We start from the raw sequence: 24,705 nt of genomic DNA on the forward strand, positions 1-24,705 counted from the left end.
CAGCTTTCCTGTAACCCTTGGATAAATCCCGTATAGCCTCTGGTCCGGGGAAGCAAGAAGTGACACAGACATCCTCCATGCTTGCAGGAGTAAACTCATCCGCGTGTTTCTCACTTCTGGGCATCTCCCTTGTGATCAGCCCCCCAGCCTGGCTCCTGGAGCTGGGGCAGCGAGTCACGAAGCCCAGCACAGAAAGGTCAGAAGCTCTTCAGCCATTAATTGAGTCGCAGCCTTCATTATCTATTCGCTATCCCCATCCCTGAGAAATTTTTCACATAGGGGCAGGCAGCTCCAGTGTGGCAGAGAGTGGGGAGACAGGGTTCTGCTGCCTGTGCGGGGGTCCCTGGCCTGACCCCTCAACTGGTGAGACCCCAGCCCGGAGAGCACGGCGGTGGTCCCGGCCTCCGCTGGAGTGTCTGGGGGTGCCTGGGTGCCCTTCCTGATGGGCTGCAGGGCCATGAGGGGCGAGGAGCTGTGAAGGGAGAGGGGCTGCGAGGGGAGAGGGGCCCTGCGGGGAGAGGGGCTGTGGGGTCCCGTCCCCGACGCTGGGATGGGGATGGTGCGGGTGTGGGGGGAAGGGGAGTCCCTGTCCCCAGCCTGGCCGCGATGGCCGGGCTCTCCCGGCGCCGCTGTTCGGCCGCGGGGGCGCCGCTCCCCCGCTCCCGGTCGGCGGGGCGGGCGGGCCGGGCCGGTTCCCCGGCAACGGCGGCCGGGCGACGTCAGCGGCTGGCGGGGCCGGCGGCCCGGGGCGGGCGGGGAGCGCGGCGGGCGGGCAGCGCCTCTGCAGCCGCGGCGGGGGCCGGGGCATGAGGCTGCGCATGGAGCCGGCGGCGGCCGTGCCGGGCAACCTCTCCCGCGGCGGCGGCGGCGGCAATGAGAGCGGCGGGGCGGCGGCGGCGGGGGCGGCGGGGTGGTCTGCGGCGGCGCTGGCCTCGCAGGCGCTGGCGCTGCTGCTCATCTTCGCCCTCTCGGCGCTGGGTAACGGGGCGGTGGTGCTGGTGATCGCCCGGCACCGGCAGCTCCGCACGGTCACCAACGCCTTCGTGCTGTCGCTGTCGCTGTCGGAGCTGCTGGGCGCCTTGCTCTGCCTGCCCCTGGCCTTCCTCAGCCTCCTCAGCCGCCCGCCCGGCGCCTGGCTCTTCGGGCAGCGCCTCTGCCTGGCCAGCGCCGCCCTCCACGCCGGGCTGGGCATCGCCGCCACCCTCACCATGGCCCTCCTCTCCTTCGACCGCTACTGCGCCATCGTCCGCCAGCCCCGACACAAGATGGGCCGCCGCCGCGCTGCCCAGCTCCTGGCCGCCGTCTGGCTGGCCGCCCTGGCCCTGGCCGGGCCCTGGTACGGGCTGGCCGGCGAGGGGCGGCGAGAGGCCCGGCCCGGGGCCTACCGTTGCGTCTACGTGCTGCCCTGGGGCTCCTCCCGGCTGGGGCCGCCCTACGGCGCAGCCCTCATCGTGCTCTGCTACCTCCTGCCCTTCGCCCTCATGTGCTTCTGCCACTACAACATCTGCCGGGCGGTGCGGCTGGCTGAGAGCCGCGTCCGGCCCCTCACCACCTACGGGCACCTGCTGCGGGCCTACGGGGAGATGCGCACGGCCACCACCGTCCTCATCATGATCGTCTCCATCATCTGCTGCTGGGGGCCCTACTGCATCCTGGGGCTGGCCGCTGCTGCCGGCCGCCTGCCCTTCTCACCCACCATGGACGCCGTGGCCAGTGGGATGGCCTGGGCCAATGGTGCCATCAACCCCCTCATCTACGCCGCCCGCAACCCCAACATCTCCGTGCTGCTGCGGCGCAGCCGTGAGGGCGGCTACAGGACTAGGAACAACGTGGCAGCCTACCTCTCGGCCCCAGGCCGCCGGCCAGAGCCCTGGAGCCGGGCTGACCGCGTCCGGGAGCGCTATGTCAACCGGCACAGCGGCCCCGTGGGCAGTGCCCCGTCCTCCTCCAGCCCGGTGAGCGGGGGAGAGGTGGCCATGTGGGCCTGCAAGAACCCTGCCGTCCTCTTCTGTCGGGACGGGCAGCCGGACACCATCTCCGAGGCCACCTTGCAGGCCAAAGTGGACACCGTCGACACCAGCCTCTGAAGGGATCAGGGTCCGGGATGGAGGGCTTGAGCCCTGAGGCTGTCTCCCTGAGAAAATGCAGGGAGCCCTGGCCCTTGGAGCCCTTTGCAGCCAGACTACCAGGACATCAGAGAGACGGGACTGCGTGAGCCACAGTGTGGCTTCTTCTCCATCGTGCGAGCTCTGGTTTGGCGACCCTGTCTGCGAGCAGCGAGAGATCCATGGGGAAAGGGAGTGCCCGTTCCTTTTCAGCAGGCTCAACGCACTGGTGATAGCCGCCAAACCCAGCCAGCACAAGAATCTGACTGCAAGAATGAAACAGCATTTGCTCCAGCCCTGCAGAAAGTGCCACAGTGAAGCTAAGAGACAGACACACAAATACAGCCCAAACCTACTGACTGTGTGAGCTGTTTGTTAAGTGCCAAAAAAGCAATTGAAAGCTGAGCACTGGCAGCTGGAAGACACTCTGAAAACACCACACTGTGAAAACCGCATTATGGCAGGAAAATGCTGCTTTAACCCATTACATGAGGAAGTGCTGATAGTCAGAAAGTCATAGACTGTAGGACAGGCTAAAAAAGTGATTTATTAAGATGATTTTTTTTTTTCAAGCTCCCAAGCATAACAAAACAGTAATTGTTGTGACAGGGAAGATGTATGATACTGGGAGGGAAGGAAAGGAAGATGAAACCTCAGTTGTCAGAATTTCAGCAGCCTTTTCTTTTTTTTTTTGCAGGTACAGTCAGCTTAAAATACTATGAATATGAGAAATGAGAGTTCTTCAGACAGACTGAGGAAAAGGGTGTGGGTGTAGACTATGGTATCACTGAGTTTGTGCACAAGGTGTGCGTTTTCTTTTTGAGCTCATCTGAAGTGTCTCACATCTCTTAAGAGTTTAACCATGTTTAGAGGAGCCATGCCAGAGAGGTGAGTATCTGAAAGGAGAGGTAAAGCAATACCATGCGCTCTTCGTGTGATCTTAAGCATATGAAAATGTGTATATGCAGGGAACAGATATTATTGTATTGATGGCAGCAACCCATCTGGAGTATAATATTGAAAAACCAGCTCTGTTTGCCATTGAAAAAAAGGAAAATAACATTATGGAAGTGCGATTGCATGGCATAAATTCATATGAATTTATCAGTATAATTTTTTTGTCCAAAGGCCTAAAGCCTTAAATTACTATTTTGAATCAGAAACTAAGATTGGGCCTTCCTTTATCTTTGCCAGAGTTAAATGTGAAAGACCGGCAGTGTTTTTCCTTGTAGAGGCTTTAAACATACAATGTTACTGTTTTACTGGCTTTTTCAACTGTTTGTGACCCAAGTGAACATACTCTCATTATTTTGTAAGTGAGACAAGAAATAAATTGTCTTTTATGCAGGAGATTTAAGTGTCTCAGCCTGGCATCATTTTCAGCCCAGCCTTGACAAGGGAACTTCTGTAAAAAATTGCCAGATGAATGATAGTAGGGACAGACCTAATTGTTTGTGAAATTTTAATGCAGCTGTTTTTCATGCCGTGAGCATTAATGTAATTTCCTTCTGTGATGCTCCTGAAGTCCATGAGGAAAAGATTTGACCCTTGACTGCTTCTCAGCAGTGATACTTTGCCCTGCAGATCCTGGATTTTGCAAGTTGAGCAGTGTATTCGTACTGTTTCAGAGAGAAGCTGTACAGCAAACCCACAGCTTTTCACAGAAGCTGTTTGACAGCAAGTCAACACTAGCGACTTGTTAGAAGGGTAGGACAGGAATTTCTTGCATACCTGCTCTTCCGCAGCAAGGTATGGCTAGCGTAAAGTGAAAGAGGTGATTGTAAATTATGAGATTAGATTTAACTCTTACCTAGGTAGCTGGCAGGTGTTAACAAGGAGATTGGTGCGGGCTAATTTGCCGTACAGAGTGCTCGGGTGTTTGAAACAGCTTCCAGAGCTTTCTGAGTCCCAATAGTCATTGACTCTTATATTATCTATAGAAAAATTCAACTGCAATTCAGGAGATAAATAGCAAAGAAAACCCTGCCTTCCCAGAAGGGACGTTTCTCCATGAGTTGTAGCCACGGTCCTCAGAGTAAGTTCCTGTGCTCTGTAATGCGGAGAGGACAATACTCATCAGCCTTATGCGTGTGTAGTATAGACAGCAGGCCACTTGTAGTTCATGTATCGCCTGCAGAGCAGCACCCAAACTCCGATCCTCTGGCCATGGTACAGCTAGCATGTTTGGCACCTATCCTTTATTGTGGTAAGAAGTCCATGTGGTAGGAGAAAGGATGTCGCTTTAGCTTGGCTGCTCTGCAGCTCTGAAGCAGAACCTGCACTTTGACCAGAAGTGATCATTTACAGCCTTCCTGTCTGTAGCACCACACAGATTTACAGGTGGGTTTTTTTCCACTTTTGCATGCAAGAAGAGCTTTCTCTGCCAGTTGGAACAGAGTAGATGAACTAAGGGATAGTTCTTGGGTTAAGAGAACAAGGAAGATGAAGGTCCAGCACTGCTGTGCCTGACTCATGGCGTGCTGTTCAGTGCCATGGCTGCATTGCTAAAAGCCCCTGAAAAGGGTGGTTGTGCTCCCCTCAGTGCTCAACTCTGGCCACCTTCCCAGTTTCTTCTGTCCCCACCACCCCAGCTGACTCGCTAACCAGTTTAATTTTCTACTGGTTTAATGCCCTGACCAGCATACCATAGGCCAGGTAGGCATCCTTGTGGCAGTTGCTACTGGCAAGGGCAGGACTGTGATTTCAACTTATTTTTAACAAGCACTGGCCAATGCCCGTACGTTGGACTTGTATGTGCAGAGCTGAATGAGGGCAACTGGCTGTGGTCTTTGAGCCGTCACAAGTTAGCACTTTTCTGTTAAACGCTAACTTGGGCTGTAGCAAGGGGAGATTCTTGACTAGATCCTTTTTGAAGTGGACCTGCTGCAGCTCCAGGAGAGAGCCAGCCTGTGTTTTAAAGCTGTACCTGTACTGCACTCATAATCACAGCACTGTTGAGCAAGTCAGGTACAGGAGGGTCTACAGCCACATTTTTCAGTGCGCTTGAAAAAAATACAACCAAAGGGTGAAGCGTCTTAAATAAACCACAAACAGCAGAGAGACACGCACAGAAACGCACACAAGATGCACACAAAACATGCCAAAGGGTGCAGGCTGCCTGCTGAAACAGTACTTGAAATGCCTCTGTGTCCCAGCTGTGCTGAAGGTTGCTGCCTCTCGCCAGCAGCGCAGAGTGGGCGAAAAGGTCTTGGCCATGCTAACACACAAGCCAGCATGCCAGTCTGTCCTTGTACGCGACAATAGCTCCATGGGTTCACCCAGGAGAAGGAGACCTGAGGGTTACCTCGCTGTTTTACCCTAGCTCTGAAAGCTCTGCCCATGGTCGCAGCTGCTTGTTCCCGAGTAAGAAAACATTGCAGGAGGTGGCTCCTGGCCAAGCCTCTCTGGGGTCATCAGCTCCACACCTCCTACATGCCCATGCTGGTGTCACTCCACTTAGAGATCCCCTTTCTTTGGGCTGAAGAGGCACTCAGAAGGCAGCAAGATGCTGAGGGCTTAGACACTGCAAAACTAGCGTTGAGGCTCCCACCCTCCAGCCGTGGCTCTGCAATACTTCTTTCCTTCTTCCTCCCTTGAGACGAGCCTGGATGCAAGGCAAACCGCAATCTCATTTGCACAAGGGCTCTGTGAAGGACGTTGGGATACTTTTTAGCACCCCAATTCAAAAATCACATGAGTGATTCAGTGCAGGATATTTGGCATAAGAGAGAGAGCACTTCACATGATTTGAAGACCAGTTCAGCCCTAAATACCAGTGGCGTTAGTCAAAGCCAAATCTAAACATTAGTCCTTGGGCTCTTCAGTCCCTTGTCTACTTTCCAGTGTATTTACCCTCAGTTTAAGAATGCCATACTATTTGGCAGTGATACACATGGCACTGATATATCTTAGAAAGGAAACATTAAGTCTTGATGAATGTAAAGCACTTTAAAAATTACTTTTCCAACTGGTGTCAGTGGTAGTTTTGCCATTGATTTAATCATCGGATTCATTCAAGTCATTATTTTCTGCTCCCTTCCTAATCTCTAGATGAAGTCTGGGTTCAAAGCAAATGCTTTGTGCGTAACTTACAAAGTATGAACATTAGCTGTTTATAAGTGACAGCCTGATGGGCTGTATTAGCTGACAATAATCACCAGAACCGGAATAGCTCGCGTGAATGAGATCCCCCATCCCTGCTTCTCTTTCAGCACTGGTGTTGGTTTGCATGTCCAGTAGATGCCAGCAGAGTTCTGAGCAGCCAGCACAGCTTTTCTGCTAATGATCCTAAGAAAAGCCTCCTTCTGTTAATGAGATCAACCACTCTGCCCTCAGCACTGCCACATCCCAGCTAAAACCATCCAGACCAAGGGTTGCAACCAATACAGTGCAAGCCCTAAATGTACCTCTCTGAAACCTAGTTTCAAGGACGGATTCAGTAGTCATCGTTAAACTCAACACATGATGCTCTTTGGAAGGTTTGTCATAGAGGCTGAAATGAATAATTTGGAAAGCACATCAGAAAAGTGACATTTTGTGCAGCGCTGGCTCATATCTGTGCTGCACGCTCTCCAGAGCTGCAAAAGCTGCAGCCTGGATGCCTGGGGAGATCAGTCCTGATGCTGGCAGGGCCCTTAGTTCAGCAGCAGAGCTGCCTCTTCCCTCTAGCTGCATTTGTATTTTTATATGGTGACTCTGATTATTAACAATAAATGGGTGAGCCTCTAGATCTGCTTGCAAAGTATTACATAGGTACAAGGTAGTGACTAAACACCGGAAGAATAAAATGGTCCCAAATCCTGCAGGAGGAGTAACCCGCAATGGGATCCAGGCTTGGGTGACCCCATGCCCAGCTGAGCTGTGCTGCTCTGCTGCTGCAAGCCGTGAGCTTACCAGGATCAGCAGGGTGAGTCCCAGTGGCTTCACTGGGGCTGAATGTGGGAGGACGAGGTGCAACCCATACCATGGTCAGCCCTCTTGCTGTTCCCAGTTTGCACAGGAGCAATGGGTTGCTAATGCTCTGCTGCTGGCAGCACACTGCCTGAGTCTTGAAGCATCTACATTCACCCCAGCTGAAGTGCTTGGGGAACAACTCTGCTTTTCTAGGTATTTTTTTGTAGGAAATCACCACTATGAGAAGCAGAAGGAAAAGTGACAGGGAAAGACAGACTGTAAATCCCTCTCAGTGGCACAAAATGGATGAGTCACAGGGGAAATCAAAGTGAAAGTAGCAGAAAGCCTAGGGCATAACACCAGGGCCTGCATTAGTCTGGCTGGAGAGTGATGGATGATCTGCCAAGCCAAGACGACCCCAGGAGGCTGTGACTGAAGCCAGGGGCACTCAAAGGCGAAGGGAATACTGGCACAGCATGATGTGTGCTGGGGGTCAGATCCTGCACTGGATTCACTCGCAAAGACCCCCTCCTCATCGGGCAGCCGTGCCAGAAGGAAGGCAGGTGGTGACACCCTCCAGCATTTCTGTCCTGGGGAGGTAGCAGCCCTGCCCTGCTCCTGTCCCCATCACTGTGGGCATCGCCACTCTGTGCTCGGCTCCACACACCTCACGGATGGGTTTTTGGCTGAGCCTTAAACCCAAGCTTTTCTAGTGCAATATGTAATAGCCATAACTGAAGAACAATTCATGTGTTTTCTGCAGAGATTGTTGCGCTCGCCTTGCCACCCCAGCTGGAGGGGTCGTGCTGGTACTTGCTGCTCAGGCAGCAATCAAGCCCTGAAGCCTTGCTCGGGCTGTTTGTGTTGGGTGAAGCAGCACACCAACATGCCCACAGGCTTCTGGGATGATCGTGAAAGATGAGCTGGATCCAGCTATGATTCAGCAGAGAAAGTAAATTCAATCTGAGAGGAGCCATTTGTTATTTGTGCTATTTCTTGTCTCGCTGGCACTGAGCTCCTCCAGGTTCAGCTGGTTTCAAAAAGGCAAGCACTGGCAGAAACCCACAAAACAGATTGGGGAGCAATTTCCAAATACTTGAGCTCCTTAATTTTATGCATCCATTATCATTGCCTTTATAAACTATTTTCAACCTTAGCTTTTCCATAAATAGATAGATCAGAAAATATTAAACAAGGGAGCATCTAAGGAGAGTCATAAACTGAAAATATTTTTTTCTTAAAGCTTTGCTCTGAAAAGAGGATTGCACCTTTTCTCAGAGGGGTTTTTATTGTTGTGTGCATTGAAGAGTTAAAGGCATTTGTAAACCTCAGTGCTTCACACGTTGTGGGTGCTTTCTCTTCAGACATGGGGACACCCGCTCCTCCTTGCCCCCACCATAAGGAGCAGCAGAAAGGTGCAGTGGGGGTGATTTGGGGAGGTCATGTAGAAAGACAACGCTCCTCAGCTCCCCGGGTGGAGATGAGGGTGGAAATATTCAGCGCTACCCTTCTGCATCTGGAGGAACATCTTTGGTTCTCCCAGGGGACGGAGCAAGTCTGGCTGAAGGCAGCAGGTATCTCTCCAGGTGCTTCTGCCAGCAGTACTGATGTGCAGGCTTAAACACTTAGATTTATACTGAGGGGCTTGCCCAGAGGGCTTCACTGAAGCGTGTATGCTCAGAGCAGGTGGAAGTTGTCCCCAGCTTGGGGCTGCATGTGGGTGCTGGGCTGGCTCCTAGGCGAGGCTGATGGCTAGCACTGGGCTAGCCCACCCCACCACAGTGGAGGGCAGCTGGGGAGGTGCCGGTGCTGCAGCTAGTGAGGAACGAAACCCCCTGGATGAATCCTACAAATTAAAAACCCTCAGGGTCATAGACGTGGACAAAAGCAGCAAGATAAATTTCTCTTAAATCTCTCACCTAGCAATTCCCTTGCAACCATGTAAATGTAATTTGCTTACCTGATCTAGCAATGTACTCTGAACTTATCTCAGCATCAGGCAAAAAAAAAGAAAGAGTAACCAGGTCACTTATTTCACCAGTGAAATCTAATGTGCCGCAGCACTTACGTTCCTCCCTGACTTCTGCCTGTGGCTGCTGTGCTCCGTCTGGTGCATTTTACAGAACATTTGGTAATATACCATCCCTGAGGTCACGTCAAGTTTTGAATAAAGCATCTGAATTGTGGATTCTTTCCAGAAAATGTAACTCAAACGGTAATCGCCCCCTGCTATTAAATTGGAAATGTTTGCCGTAGAAACTAGGTCTTGCCTGAGTGCTTCACACTCTGATTGCACAGTAAAAAGGGTCCCAACCTCTGCTGGGGGAAGTGCATGGCTGGGGCTTCCTCGCCTTTCCTTCTGCCCAGGGGATGCTCTGTACAGAGCTTGGCAAAGTAAATCCATGTGAACATACACAAGTGCAAATTCAAGCAAACAGAAAAGCTCCCGGTACCTCACAGCACCCAAAGCCCAGGGAAAGTTGTGGGCACTATCCCAGCATGGCTTTGCTTACAGCAGTGTCCTGGAAAGCCAAAGGGATGGGTTAGGCAGCAGGAGCATAGCTATGTTTGGCTGTTCCGTGTCCTCCAGGCTTGCTATTGTGGTGCCCAGGATAATGTGGTGCCCAGGTGCCACAAAAATGATCAGAGGGCTGGAACACCTCTCCTATGAGGAAAAGCTGAAAGAGCTGGAGTTGTTCAGCCTGGAGAAGAGAAGGCTGCGGGGAGACCTTATTGCAGCCTTTCAATACTCAAAGGGGGCCTACAAGAAAGATGGGGATAGTCTTTTCAGCAAGGCCTGCTGCGACAGGACAAGGGGTAATGGTTTTAAACTAAAGGAGGGTAGATTTAGACTAAACACAAGGAAAAAAATTTTCATGATGAGGGTGGTGAAACACGGGTTGCCCAGAGAGGTGGTAGATGCCCCATCCTTGGAAACATTCAAGGCCAGGCTGGATGGGGCTCTGAGCAACCTGATCTGGTTGTAGATGTCCCTGCCCATTCCAGGGGGATGGACTAGATGACCTTTAAAGGTCCCTTCCATCCCAAAGCATTCTGTGATTCTATGATAATCCTGGTTTAGGGCAGCTCTGCTTGCCGTTGCCCAAGGACACAGTGCATGTGTCCTACCCCCTCCTGCAGAGCCACAGCTGAGCACACGGGCATGTGAGCAAACGCTGGAATATGGGCCAGTAAAGAAAGTAATAGAAAAATGACAATTCAATGACTTACCTTCACAGAGCTGCCCTGGGAACTGGGAAACTCCACCTTGATGTCGAGTTCATGCAACATGACAACAGAGTGCAAGGAAAGCTGGGTTTTAGCAAGGGGAGCTTGCATGAAACAGGCTCCCAACACAAACTCTCACATCGGGACAAGTCCTGTGGGGGGACTGTAGTGGAGTGGGGCACTGATTTCAAAAGCCATGGAGGTAAGTTCAGATGACCCATGAAAGTATTCTGAGTTAGTTTATCTTACACATACATGAGTTTGTGTTGTCTGCATGCGTGCACACACGCACAGCTTGCACCAGCCTGAAGCTCAGGCAGTGCAGAACTGCAGCGAAGCCACAGGTTGTGACCTTTGGCTATTATTTGACTCAAATTATGATGGATAGAATTAAAATTATCCCTCTTCAACTATGTTGGGGGAAACTTAAACACAAAATTTAGCATTTTGACTGTTCCACAGCCAGAGACCACTGAACTTTTCAGACCACAGTAGAGATCTGGCAGAGGAAAGCAAGAGGCAGGATTGATTTTATACTCAGGACAGCTCTAAAACCATGAAGTCTGGAAAGTGCCAGCAGATGGTGGTGCTGCCTTTCCCGAGGCTCTGCTGGGGCCCAGCAGCACTGGCTCCCGACCTTCTCCCTGGCTCACCTGCGCACACTCATCAAGCCTCGTTTTAGGCTAAAAACAATATAAAATGATCAGAGGTTTCAGGTCAGAGCACTTCTGATTAAAATGGAGAACTCTCCTTTTCACATGTGTATATTGCAGGACTGAGCAATGCCAGGGAGAGAGCTCGCAGGAGAGATGTCTGCAGGATTTGCTGCAGGAGAGGTGATGGGGACGGGGATGGTGCTGGCTCACAGCCTCCCTCCTCCACCCATCAGCCTTCGTGTCAGCTTGGCCTCTCCCCTCCTCCCCAGAAGCACAGCTCGAAGGGCACATTCACCCCACAGCACAGGCTGGTACAGAAATACCTAGGTGCTTTTATGGGGTTTTATTGGTAAGCTGGTCTCTGCATTGAGGGATGAGCCTGTTCCTGGGGCGCTCCAGCAGTGCCAGCCCTGCACAAGGGCCACAGATGTGGTGATCGGGCTCTATAAGATCATGACGTTGGCAAAGTGCCATTTTACCGCAGAACATCTGCTTGACCTGTGACATAAGCACTGGCATAGGGGACAGAGCCAGGTCCGGCCGCAACACAGGTGGGAGCAGGACTGCAAACGCCCCCGCTTTGCTTACCCTTTCCCAAGGGTCTCCAGGAGGGACGTCAAAGCCTGACAGATCCATAGGTCCCATTGTACCCTCCCTTGAAAGTAAATAAATATTTTTAGACATGAAGTCCAGCAAGCTCCTGCCAACCCGGCACCCTGCGACCCCTTGCCAGTGGCACCAAAGCAGCAGTGCTGCCAGCGGGGCTGGGACCCCGGTGTCTCCCCGTCAAGCTGTGTCTGCCCTACTTGCTGAGCTGAGTTTTGCATGCAATGCTGTGTCTGCATCAGGTCATTGCCCCAACCTCTTGACTCATCTTTTCCAAGACAGGACGTGATGCCAAGTATAACAGGTTGAGTGCGGGAGATGACACCTGCCGCTCCTTGCTTCGGCGGGGCTCCCAGTCGCCCCAGTCTTCGGCAACAGGGAAAGCCACCGGGCTGGAGCGGAGCACAGCCAAGGCTGGCTCAGCAGGTTTGGTGCCACCAACCCGGGTGGCCCCATGGGGCAATTCCTCTGGGAGCGCCATGCCCGGCAGCTTCCCTGGCACCGGCGGGTCTGGGCAGGTTTGGCCCATCCAGCACACCTTCTTCATGGCTTTAACTGGAGGGACCAGACAGGATTTGGGGCACAGAAGCTCTTTTGCAGGTGAAAACCCAAACAGCCAGGCCATCGGTGGACATGAGCTCCTGGTGACATGGGCTCACACAGCACAGACGTGCCAGTCCAGCACAGTGTCCATCCCAGTCCCCTTTCCTCTGCAATGACAAATGTTGTATCTCAAATTTATATTCTCAAGCCATAGATGCTGCTATTTCAGCCCTGAGGAAGGGTTTGCAGCCTAGGAAGCTAGTACGTTACTAGGCTTTTTTCCCCTCAAATATCTTGGTTGAATAAAAAGCTATGCCCTCTCCTGGTTCACATCTCCCACTGCCACCCCAGCCCCATCCTGGGGACCGTCCTGTGTCACACTGGTGTGGCCCAGGAAACCTGCAACCTGCCATCAACCAGAATGTCAGGTCCTCATTGGGTTGTAGAGTTTGGCCAGCTTGTTCACATCCATTAATGGATGCACCCCAGAGCACCCTTGTGCTGAGAAAACGGGGATTTATGAAGGGAAGAGCAGCTGAAACCATTCCCCTTTTGCTTGGGTCCTTTCACTACACAGCCCAGGCCTGCTTTTGCATGGCATCACCAGCCCACCCGACCGCTGGGCGCTGCGATGGTAGCCGTGCTCTTCACCACCGCCACGCGCTCCCCGCCAGCCCAAATCTGACCAACGCTGGGTCATAAATATGCTCCGGGGTAGGAAACACTGGCCATGGGATAGAAATAGGAGAAAGCTGCTGTGTCTGCCAGCCATGGCACTGGGTGGGATCGCATCAAAGGAAGCCCCAAGAAGCCCAGGGATGTGTTAGACACCCCATCTGTGCTGGCTCGGTGCTGGCTTACTGGTTATACTGGGGAAAGCCCTGATCAAAGGGGGGAGCGTATGGGTCTGAGAACGATGCAGGTACTTCCATCACTAGAGACAGCAGGGTCTGGGAACGATGCAGGTGCTTCCATCGCTAGAGACAGCAAGGTCTGGGGATGCTGGGTGCTGCAAAGGTCCCTCAATGCAAAAAGCATTGGAAAAAGAAGAAAAATGACACAGAGCCCAGATGGAGAGGTGTGCAGGAAAGGCAATGGTGAGTGTAAATAGGCCGAGAGGGGTTTGGGCTACTGCCAAAAAAACATCTCTGGTGCATCTAGATAGGCTTGCTAGAGGCACGCTGACCAGCCCAGCCAGCACTGTCTCAGCTCCGTCAGCTGGAGAAAGGGAGACGATCCGATCCCACAATGCAAAACTGGCGGCTGCCTCAACGCAGGCTCCTAGAAAAGCCGGTCACTGAGGTGGGAACAGGCATTAGCAACAATGCAGCAGGGAGAAATGAATGGGGTCGCTAACTGGGAGGTGTTTCAGAGCCCACAGGTGGGTGACCATGAGGATGCTGAGAGCCAGGAGGGTGGAAAAACCCCCGACCGCTTAAAACCCAGCACGCAGGAAAGCGGTGAAGTGGGGTTATCAGCCAACCCCAGCAATGACTGCAACTACACCCAAAAAAAAGCAATCCATGGAGGGCCGTTTCTTCAACACCTGTCTCAATCCCCAAATATCCCGATTTTTCCCCCCCAAAAAATAACTCGCGGCTCTGCCATGTACACTCACCGAAATTGTTTTTCTTTATTGCATATTGCCATCTTAGAAAATGTACAGTCTCATAACATTACATAGCATTTCCCGCTAGCTAAGACTACCAACATCCTTGCACCTAACAGACTACCTTGGTCACTACGAAGCTAATAAGGTCCAAGACATATACTTCAGTTTACAAATTATTATGGATTTTTTTTTCCTTTTTGGCATTATTAAAAAAAAAATCATCTTTAAAATACACACCCAAGAAAAAAGAGTGGCTACTTACACCAGCACCAATCTAAAAGTAGTTTTCGACAATGGCACATGGAATTACCTGCACACAGCCTTTGTATTTATTTATAGAGATATAATTTTTTTTGTTTTTTCTTTTTTTTTTTTTTGAAAGAAAACAAAGAAATGGCAAACTCAGCCCGATAACGAAGCTGTTGTAAAACAATTTAAAAAAAAACAACAAACAGGTTTGGAAGGGCAAGAGGAAATCTGTCAGGAAAGGTCCTGATGTGGCACTGGGGTCGCGGAGGCAGGAGCCAGGGGTGGGTGCTGGTGGCCGAGCCCCGCACCCAGGAACCCCAGGAGGCGATCGCCCTTTCCGACTCCCACCGCCTTTCAAATTGAACACGTGTGACCAACCATTCCTTAAACCATCAGAGGCCAGACTTTTTTTTTTAACCTTTTTTTTTTCTTCTTTTTTTTATATTTTAAATTCCCCCCGAAGTCCATTCCCTCAATTGTATCAGCCCCATTTTTTTCAGCCATAAATAAAAAATATAAATAGAGGCACTTTAGTTAAGGAATAGTATTATCATTACCTTTTGTCTTTATTTCCCCCTCCTTCTTAAAGCAAAGTGCTTAACTCCACCTTTGAATATAATCTGCAGGTTTTGCAGCTGCTTGGATACGAGGTGCTGAACTTTTTTTTGCGCTTACCTGCTTTATTTATTACTGCTTTAAATGCTACTCAGAAAGTTTTTTTTTTTCCTTTTCTTTTTCTTTTTTTTTTTTAATCTACAGTGCGTCAAAAGTTGCAATGAAGAAAAGAACAAAATGGTAAAACCACAGCTCTTGACAACTCTGGTTAGAGAGAGATTTCACAGCTTTCACTCAGCACGCAGACTCCGCGGCCTTCAGGTGCTTAGAACCATATTTTTTTATACAAATTAGTTTAAACAGCACTTTTGCTATACAGTACATATAGTTAACTGACATCCCATACCCCACCAGTAATACCGATTATCTGACAAAAAAAAAACCAACCTTATTTCAAATAGTGTTAATATCTAGTGCAACAGGGACAAACTCATCTCTCCACAGGAAAAAGAACAAACAAACAAAAAAAAAAGGATCACAAAAGTATTGGTGGTATAAAAAGGTTTTGTTTTGTTTTCTTAAAAAACACACCACAAATAAATAAAAGTAAAAAGTAACAGTCCTCTATATACTCAGCATAATTTAAGAATAGAAATGTTAATATGTTAATGATGGTTATTTTTTATTCTCCAATTCTTAATTTTCTAAACCTTTAAATTATTACTCCCTGAGAGCTTTGAATTATTTTTATTTTTTTTTTTTTGTCTTTTTTTTTGGACTGACATTTGACAGGTAGTTCTGCTTACAAATTTGCAATGACAATGAACAGCAAACCAGTTGAAAAAAGACCTGGCTAAGAGACAAGCGTTTCTTGGCATCGCTGCTTCTGTGTGTCCGATAAAGAAAAGAGAAAAGAAGGCGGGTGAAAGCCAGTGGGGTTTTGCACCAGCCCCTTTGTATTTCAGAGACCTTTGGTCCTGACCCACCTTTACAGAGGATACAGTTTGTCCCATTGAACAGAAAGCCAGAATAAAAATTATAACGCAAAAGTTTATGCTCTTCGTCTCCTCCGAGAACCGACCTTTCCCACCGTCTTGGGCCAGAAAACGTTATAAAAGTATAAATACATCTGTGTGGCGTTAGAGCAATAATCACTTTGGGGTAAACTTTTTCCTTTAGCAAGGTGGCGGCAAGAGGAAAAAGAGCGTTTCCCAAGGACGATGGGAAGAGCATCGCTGGGAGCGCCCGCGGCACCGAGCTCAGGAACCAGTGCGAAAGCACGGATCTGTGAGTTTTTTTGAATAATCGCAACAACGAGAAAAAAAAAACCAACCAACGGATTAAACTTCAGTCAACTTTGTTTTTTTCTTTTCTTCTTTAAACCACTCGGCTTGTGCGCAAGGCGTCACCCGCAAACGGCCCGGGGGGGGTCCAAGCAGGAGAGTGGTGGGGAGCGGCTTCCCATTGCCTTTGGGGACCACGGGGACCGCCGGCGTCTGCGGGTTGTGTCCTCTCTTGCTCCGCGGACGTGGCATTGTGCTTGTGCATGGGGAGAACTACTTTTCGGAGTGGGCTGGAGGAGAGCAGGCGGCGCTGGCACCCATCAAGGCGGGCTGCCCACGCACCTCCATCCGCGCCCCCGACCCGACTATATACACAGTATATACACACACACACTCGCTCGCAGGGAGAAAGTGTGCCACTGTTTCGCTTTGAATCGCAAGGCAGTATAATGGGAATAAAAAAAACCCCTAGCCACTTCAAAGAGACTAACCCGTGTTTTTTTGTTGGGTTTTGTTGTTGTTGTTTGTTTTTCAGAAGTTGAGCTTGGTGACAGGCCTCTCGCGGCCGCTGTCGGCCAGCTGGTTGGCGATACGCTTGCGGTTGCGCTTGAGCTTGGAGAGGTCCTTGTCGAAGACTTCGCCTGAGCGCAGGGCCGAGACGAGGTCGTCGAATTCGCCACCTTCCTCCCCGCTCTCCTTCGCCTTCCTCGCCTTGCGCTCCCGCTCCCGCTGCTCCTTCAGCTACATGCCATGGTGGGGGGGAAAGGAGACATCTCACCCTTATGCAGGTGGTTGTGGGGGTGCCCAACAGATGTGCGGTGACCCCCAAACCCATGAAACAAGAGTGGTTTCCCACCTCAGTGCTTAGCATGCAAGAGGTGGTCAGGGTTATTGATACAACCCATGGGCTGAGGTCCACAGCCCCATGGCTGCTGTTGGTGGGTCACAGCAGCTCACAGGCAGCACCAGTTCTGCTGCACGTTTTAGCTCCAGGATCTCACCAACCCAAGGTAAATTAAGCAATCAACAGCGAAAAGCAGGTGGGTCTAAGAGCATGGAAGCTCCTTGCCCAGCCTAAAGTGCTCCCTGTGCCACTATGGCCAAGGGCAGCTGTTGGGGGTAGCATGGCATGGTTTCCATCCCCGGGTGTCCTGGGGTTGCTGCCAGACTTGCCGGTGCCCACTCACCTGCGCCTCCATGCGCGCCCGGCGCTCCTCCTCCTCCTTCCTTCTCCTCATGTTCTCATTCTCCTGCTTGGCCTCGGTCACGGCTTGAAGGAACTGGTCAAAGATGCCAAAGAACTCATCGGGCTGCATTTTGTCCGTGTCTTCTCCAAAGTGCTTCACAGCCTTGGAAAACTGGGAGAGAGAAGACAGGGGTACGTCAGTCTTGGAGGTATCCACCACACCAGTGAAACGCCCCATGGGAAGCCTTCGACCTGATAGAGCAGAGAAGTGCTTCCAGCGGCCACAGCTGAGAGCAAGGCTTTGCTTCATCAAGCCTTGACTTAAACATGAAATAAATCATCTGACGTTTTACCTGCTGCCCTGTAAGAGCTGACCTGGATCGCTCCCGAGCTCTCTCTCCTAAAACATCCCTCACACAACCCTTCTTGCCTCTGGCTCTGCTGAGCCTCCCCCCACCCCAGCTCAACTTTATTAACTAAGCAGCAGTAAAAACAAGGAAGCAAAATATTGTGGGACCGAAGACTGAAGACATAAAACTAATAGTAAACACGGCAGGGGAAGGGAAACTCACACTTTTAAGTTTTTCTTTGAAGTATTTTTGGGGTATTATTTATCATTGCCACATGCTCTGCTATTGAAACCAAATGTGTTGGTGAAACTTCTAAAAGACATTTCTGCCTGGGCTCAGGCACAGCCCTGGTTAGGGAAATAGGGAGTTTTCCGGCCTTTCGTGCTGTTTGCACACCATTAATGTAAGGGAGTCGAATGAGGCCACAGCAAGGGTCAGAACAGGACATCCATGATCTGCCGATGTGTCCTGGTCCCCAAGGAGCCTACAAGTCATCCTTGGGACTGACATCCTTTGTTCTCACTTCCAGCTTGAAGGAGACTCTTTGTGCACAGAAAGTTTGTTAAAATTGTGATGGCGCATTCTGGAGATAAGCTCACTTAAAAGAAAAGAAAAACAAAATCAAAGCACAAACAGATTTATAGTTGCTTTGATTTTGTTGGGTAGACCGAGAGGAACATTTTTAAAGCCTGCCTATATGATTTAGTTTTATTTGCGGGAGTGCCCCAGGCTCTTCAAAAGACACCTAGGACGTTTTTATTTCTTTGTTTACTTAAGAGACTTAGCACTTCAAGATGCAGGGAGGAATCTGAGAGGTGCCACTATATAAGTCAAAATAATTGAGGTTATTCTTGTTGATTTTCATCAAGATACTGGATTTTTGCCATGTTACGGGAGATTCTGGTGGGGGGAAAGGCTGAAGATGTTATCCTCGCAGGATATAAAGTTTACAGAATAATGATGTTTCTGTTTTCCTAAGAGAAAGCAGTAACAATTTGAATCTGGACATGTGTTTAAAAAGCAAAGAGCTGGTGCACTTCGCACAGCCCATCCTATCCCATAACCATGGGAACAGCTGTGCTTGCTTCAGAGTGCTTTGATGGGCTCTGGGGACCACAACCAGACCTCTTCCTTCAGATCAGATGCGAAGTCAGTAGAAGATGATACAATTTGCAGAGCATTTGCTACCACCTCCACAGTCCTAACTCACTGCAGGCAAGATCTGCCAGGTTACTGTCAACAGTTTAAAAAGGTGGCCTGGTTTATCCATAGCCTCAGGAAGGCAATGGTCAATCATAATGCCCAAGCATGGGTGGATGGTCTGAAGGACAGTGCCAATTGGACATTGGTACAACCAGGGAGAAGGAGGTGGTGACACTTGGTAACTTCTGTCTTTGGAGAGGTAACTCATGCAGTAGGACAAGGATGGGACCTCTAAAATGGCCTGTGCTGGACTATCTCCCTGCCACTTCAATCAAGATGAAGGCCAGGCCAGGGGAGAGACACTGGAGGACTGTTTTTTGAGGAAATGGAAACTAGCTGTGTGCCTCTGCTGAAACAGGAGAAGCAAAAGGTGCTTGGGAATCACAGATGTCAGCCAGCAGCCACTCCTTTGCTGTGGCTTAAACCAGCCTGGTAGGCAGAAAAGGACAACATGGCAAGAGGACATTGCACATGGCTACAAAGCACTCACCAAGGCATTACTCTGGGGGAGATGAACCTTTTAAGTAGCTTCTCTAACCAGGTCTGAAGTTGGCCTCAATTCATGTCACTGAGCTCCTCTCCCTCTTCTCTGGAGAGAAGAGCTGGGCAGGTCTCAGACCGAAGTTACGCATTGGGTGTTATTTTGCCCTATAGAAGTGGGGTCACTCAGGCAGCCTGGGTTGTCTCTGATATCAACCTCTGGGTGACCTCCTGTCCAGCCTGAAGACCTGGTTGCATTTTTTCCTCCTCTTCCATCAACACCAGACAGAACAGCCTGCTTTCTTGCCACCTTCAGCCTTCATTGGCCAAGATGGCCCAGCTGCCACACTCCTAACTCTAAAGCCACCAAAACTGGGATATTTCCACTTTAAGACACGGAAAGCAAAGCAAGCCCTCTAGGCTTGAGTGAAAGCTCTTCACCAAAACTCAGATCCTCACAAATGACCTATCATCTCCTCCCCTGATGGACACAACTCTCCCAAGGATAGCCCCTGCTTTGCACTTGCAGAAGATATCTCATGGTATCTCACGGCTTTCTACAGCACATTTTGTGTCCTAGAAGCAGTCTGTTGGCCTGACCTGCGATCCCCTGGCGTGTTGGGTTGTGGAGCAGGAAAAAGGCCCCGGGGACAGACAGGGATGTACCCACCCACCCACTCCAAACAAACCACAAAGAGCAGCCCAGCACCTTTCTCATGTCAGGGTCTCAGCAGGACACTTGCGTGATCTTGTGTGGGAGGTATCTGAGACGTTAACACACAGCATGTGCTCTGGGAAGGCCAGGACCATCCCTCCTCTGTCAGCTGGAGGAAAGGCTGAAATGCTACCCAGCTCTCAAGGACGTTGGTGACCTTACCAGCTCTTTTGCTTCCATCAGAAGATCTTCGACATCCGAGAAGCTGAAGCTGGCTAATGTGATGAACTGGCTGACGACAGACACAAACTTGTCACCTGTTTGCTGAACCTGAGACTTCTGGAAGTCCAGCTCCTTTGGGGAACAAAAATGTAAATCTGGTCAGACCCTGGCTGATGGGGAACACAAATACCATCGGTCTCTGGTAGTGCCTTTGGGTGTGTGCCTGTATCAGAGCCACAGGTACTGGCTGCACCACCACCACTGCTCCCTCTTGCCATGTGTGAGACCATGGATTATCCTGTTTTACAATATCATGCCTGCAGTACGCTTTTAAGGCCAAATCCTGCAGGAGAGATCGTGGAAGCAGCATAATTTAGCAAGACAGCGAGTCCTTCGGGATACCTCCACCATTTCATCACCATTCCAGCCGGGCTGCAGAAGCGCTCCAGCCTGAGCCCCAGCCCGCTGCGGTTTTACAGCCAAAGAGAGACCCCTCGGCACATCACAGGTTCTCCACGGCCATCATCATTAGACTTACTCAGCCTCCCTTCGCATATTAGATACAAATGATGCACATGCCTAACCACATACAGTAACTTCAGTGCCAAAACAGCCCTAAGAGGACAGGCGCACGTGCAGGGCCGGAAGGAAAGACAAACAGATTTCCAGGATGTGAGATAAAAGCAGCTTTGCTGGGAGCTCCCTCGCCTGCCTCCCTACGGAGGGATGCCGTGGCACTTGGAGCAAGGCTGGACTATATTTGATTTAAATAGTACTTACAGTCTCTACCGCTTTCAGGCCGCTCCTCAGAGTGTTTATTTCTTTCTCCAGCTCAGTCATGCTGTTGGAAATGGCAGGATGTTAATTTTCAGCCTTCCCCAGCAAATTCTACAGCTTTCTGACCAACTCAACCGTGTTTTTCCACTGAAAAGACCCCAGCACTGCACACATTGCCTCCTGTTTGCAGACCAGCATGTTTTGAACAGCAAAATGGGCTGACAGCCTCAAAGCTAGGACAACCACCCATCTCAGAGTGGCTGCAGTTGCTTGTTTTAAAGCAAAGCACTTTTCTGTATTTTTAATCAAGGGGACTGTGCAGGCTTAGCAAGCTCAGCAGCCTCCAGACCTCTCCAAGTAAAAGGAGAGCTCGGGAGAGGGTTTTGCTGGGCACAGATTTCTCTTCCCCTCTCAAGGGCCAGCAGAAGATAGGCTTGATGCCCCGTTGCACAGTGGACAATTTTTCAGGGAACCATGGTTAGGTGAATGCCATGCAAAGCATCCTTCCGAGCAGCAAGGATTTCATAAAGGGAGACAACCCAAATATAGAGAAACAAAAATAAATCATCGCGTCTGGTGCTGACTGTGTTTACACAAGGCTCAAGCCCCTGATGAGCGTCAAGTTCAAGTGCTTATGGCTTTCTACCACTACATCTGAGTGGAAGCTTTCTCACAAAGGCTCGATGACCACAGGCTTGATGTCTTTCCAGGGGTGTCTGTCCTAGGGCTGGGGTCCCTGGAAACGCTGACGTCAGGTCATGGGGCAAGCTTTTCTGGCAGGTTTAGTCTGGGAAAATGCAGTTTTGGGAGCCCTGTGCTCCAGCAGTTCATTACTAGCGGTGGGATTGACAGAGGCGGCAATTTTGCTTCACAGCTGCAGGGCTGGGGGGAATTTAGGGTTTTCCAGAGCTTTAGAAACTTTTTGGTTTTACTCTAGATTGGACCAAACCCAAATATTACATATGGTGTCCAGTTTAGAGCAAAATGATGAAGTTTAGGGGGAAAAAAAAAACCTCTATGCAGACGTTTTCTTTCCCATACGTGTATCTGTACAACAGCTGCAGATACAGGAGCATGAGAAAGCCAGAGCCTCCACTGGCGAGGAGCGTGCCCTGCTGAACCATGTTCTCAGCCAATGCCTACGAGTGCAGCCGCCACACGCTCCTCCTCGCACACCAAGATTTGTCCTGTCACTTTGTTTAATCCCTGTGGCTGACAATTATTTTACATTTTAGATGTGAGGATGCTTGCTTTGGACATTACAGATCTTCCATGGGGAAGCCACTATTGCTACAAGAGCACTTTGAAACTTGAAAGACCTTTGAGCTGCCATAAACGCTGTACATATTTGCCATCCCCCCTCTAAAAAGGTGCAGTTTCAGGCCCTTTCATGTCCCCAGCTAACATGAACGCGTGCTGACTGCAGAAACGTGTGATCTTTGCTGTTCAGGTCCCCGAAGCAGCAAAGCCCATAAGCTCCCACTGAACTTTAAAACTGAAACAGAGCCTCATTGATTTCAGAAGGACTTCAGCACATACTTGAGGGCTTTGCAACGCAACAGCAGATTCCTCCTGCACTTAAAAGTTCAGCGTGTGTTTAAGGGCTTTGCTAAAGGGGGGCCTCCACCGGCAAAAAGACAGCGGCAGCCTGCTCCGAACAGGTCACCGGGAGGCGGGCAGGGTTTAAAAGCTTGTTGCAAACACCAGAAGCTCTGTGTTGGGGGTGAAACAAGGGCCAGGCAGGACCCGGAGGCAGGTGAGCCCCTCACACCGCTGCCTGGTCCTGCTGTCACTGCAGGCAAAGCCTCCCCACCACACGCAGATAAACAGCTGCCCTTTATCTGCAGCCACACTGCAACCGCTTCCTCCCGGATTACTTAATGTACCATTAGAAATTAATTAAATGCTTCTGCGGTGAGATAACAACAGGAAACGGCTGCTCCAAGCAGCTCCCCTCCCTTGCTGTTGGAGGCTTGTAGCCCTTTGCTGCAAGGGCCGAGATTTAAAGCCACCAGGTGATGTTTGCTCCTGCCTCCAGGGCTGCTCTCGGGCCAGTGTGGCCACAGCAGAGGGCCCAGCCCTGCAGCCAGGATGCGGCCAGGAGTGCAAGCAGGGGATGGTGACATGGAAAGGTAGGCTGAAGCAATGGGACAAGTACTCCCAGCACTCCCTAAGCGCCACCTAAATCCCTGCTTACTTGACTTTGGCTGCCTGCGGGATGTCTCGCAGCTCCTCATGCAGGCGGAGGACTTTGGGATATTTCTTTTCAACAATTGTGATGAGATAGTGCAGAAGGGTGATGTTCCTAGGAGAAAAGAGCGGCGAGGTCAGCGTGGTGGCACTGTGGGGAGCCAAGAGCTCAGTCAAAAACCCTGGTTAAATCTCAACTCTGGTAATGAACTGTTTTGGGATTTCTGCAAGGATGCTGCTCACTGCCTGTCTGAGGACATGGGATGGGTCTGTCCCATGCACAGCCATAGTGCAGAGCAGCCTGGTCCCTCCACAGGAGGGACCCAGGGGAGGTGACTTGAGCATCACCACTCCTGTCCTCCATTGTCTTTACTGATGACCAGGCAGGTTTGAGACCTGACCCAGCTCCTCTCTCTCTGTGCACAGAGCTCGGCAAGGAGAGTGAACCAGGTGATGGCTGCAGCAGCTTGGGGGGGCTGCAGAGGTGGTTCCCGTGGAGAGAAACCCCTGGGACCCCTCCTCCAGCCACTGTGCCACAGCACGATGGCTATTGGCTTCTCAAAGGGGGGAAAAAGCATTTGGAGGATGATCCTCCCAATCAGCCTTGGCTCCCGTTTAGCCAGCCCAGGAAGGAAAGCCCCCATCGATCCCCACACTGACATGCAGCTCGGCTTCCCTCAAAATCTGTCCACTCCAAACACAGGTGCTTGCACCATCGGATGTGCCAGATGGGGTGGCAGGAGGGAGGGGACCGCTCCCACCTACCCATGTCCCAGAGGCAATGCTACAGGTCCCTCCGTTACCCCAGCATCCTGGGGGCCACAGACGCTACCGAGGACGAGAGCAGGGGCTGCTCACTTGTCAATGCTGGACTTGGTGTCCGCGATCTTGTTGAGGCTGGAGATCTTAAACCCAAAGGCGTTGCCCCTCTGGCCTTTGTTCATGTAGTTCCCGAAGGCTAGGACCACCTCCAGCAGCTGCTGGAGGCTGCTGCTCTGCAGCACCGCCTTGGAGCCTGCACGGATGGCTGAAAGCAGAGAGTTGCAGGACGTTACCCTCTGCCACGACAGCACACCGGACCCCTTTCCTTGCAGCAACCCTTTGGTTCCCCCGTGGCCAAAGAGTGACCACTAGCGCCCTCCCTTCCCCTGCATCACTGCAACCTCCATGCAGACCAGGCTCGCCCTGGCACAGAGGGATGCTCTTCCTACAAATGCTCCCCATGCTGGCACAGAGCCCCTTAGTGACCTTAGCAGGTCCAGTCACTTGCCTTCCACCTTGGGTTTGACTTCTGCAACTCTCTCTGCAAACTTCTTCTTGAAGTAGAGGGACTGCAGCCTTTGCTGATAATGGTTTATCCTGGAAAAAAAAGAGATGCAGGTTAAGCTTTGCTTGCTCCAGGCAGAGCTCAGTTGCTCTGCTGCTCGCAGCTGTGCTTACAAAGCACGCTTGAGCCACAGTGATTAAAAAATAATGACCGCATTTCTTCCTGAAACTATGCTGGGATGGGAAAAAATGACAACTGAAGCTACAGCTGTCCTGGGGTGGATCCAGGTGGGCTCTTAAGCACATGCTTAAGCCTATCCTTAACTCATCAGGTTCAACAAGCACATTTTTACACCCTATTGCTATGAACAAACAGTTCATTTACAACCACTCCTTAGCAAAGATGCTGATGAAGTCTGGGCTCACAATGGCTTTGTGATGAGCTGTGGCTGGACACAGGCACACGAACTATCAGCACTAACAAAACTGGACCTTCAGGTCCTCAAAATAATGGCCTGGGCCAGAAAGCCACCAACACAGCCCAATCCAGCCCTTTCCTGGGCAAGTTAGGGATGGCTCTGCTCATGTCAGTTGTATTTAGGCTAAACAAGATCCCAGTTGTACACAAATTGCAGTCTGATTTGAG

The 24,705-nt window shown here is 50.8% G+C and overlaps 2 protein-coding genes across 7 annotated transcripts in view; one reads left to right on the plus strand and one right to left on the minus strand.

Moving 5' to 3' along the window:
* The first annotated feature begins 806 nt into the window (after positions 1-806).
* On the plus strand, positions 807-10,312 carry GPR135 (G protein-coupled receptor 135). Of its 2 annotated transcripts, XR_015702388.1 has the most exons (2): positions 807-2,993; positions 10,238-10,312. XR_015702388.1 is itself a non-coding variant. In XM_087747987.1 (1 exon), the coding sequence occupies exon 1, from the start codon at positions 807-809 to the stop codon at positions 2,085-2,087; it is 1,281 nt and encodes a 426-aa protein (XP_087604113.1). In that variant the 3' UTR covers positions 2,088-3,457. The 2 variants fall into 2 exon arrangements, 1 of the variants encoding a protein (XP_087604113.1); XM_087747987.1 differs by lacking the exon at positions 10,238-10,312 and having other exon boundaries at positions 807-3,457.
* A 3,328-nt stretch (positions 10,313-13,640) lies between these two features.
* Positions 13,641-24,705, minus strand: part of DAAM1 (dishevelled associated activator of morphogenesis 1) — a 98,497-nt gene continuing 87,432 nt past the window's right edge. For all 5 annotated transcript variants that reach the window (XM_087747995.1, XM_087747990.1, XM_087747992.1 and 2 more), the window contains 7 exons: positions 24,064-24,152; positions 23,652-23,820; positions 22,801-22,908; positions 20,607-20,667; positions 19,827-19,958; positions 16,918-17,088; positions 13,641-16,471 (listed from right to left, as the gene is read on the minus strand). In XM_087747995.1, coding sequence (XP_087604121.1) covers positions 16,262-16,471; positions 16,918-17,088; positions 19,827-19,958; positions 20,607-20,667; positions 22,801-22,908; positions 23,652-23,820; positions 24,064-24,152 — 940 coding nt within the window. In that variant the 3' untranslated portion in view covers positions 13,641-16,261. The remainder of the gene's footprint in view (positions 16,472-16,917; positions 17,089-19,826; positions 19,959-20,606; positions 20,668-22,800; positions 22,909-23,651; positions 23,821-24,063; positions 24,153-24,705) is intronic.

This window comes from Nipponia nippon, unplaced genomic scaffold, assembly GCF_047370975.1.
Source record: "Nipponia nippon isolate SJK-2023a ecotype South Korea unplaced genomic scaffold, ASM4737097v1 scaffold_11, whole genome shotgun sequence".
Taxonomy (NCBI): Eukaryota; Metazoa; Chordata; class Aves; order Pelecaniformes; family Threskiornithidae; genus Nipponia; species Nipponia nippon.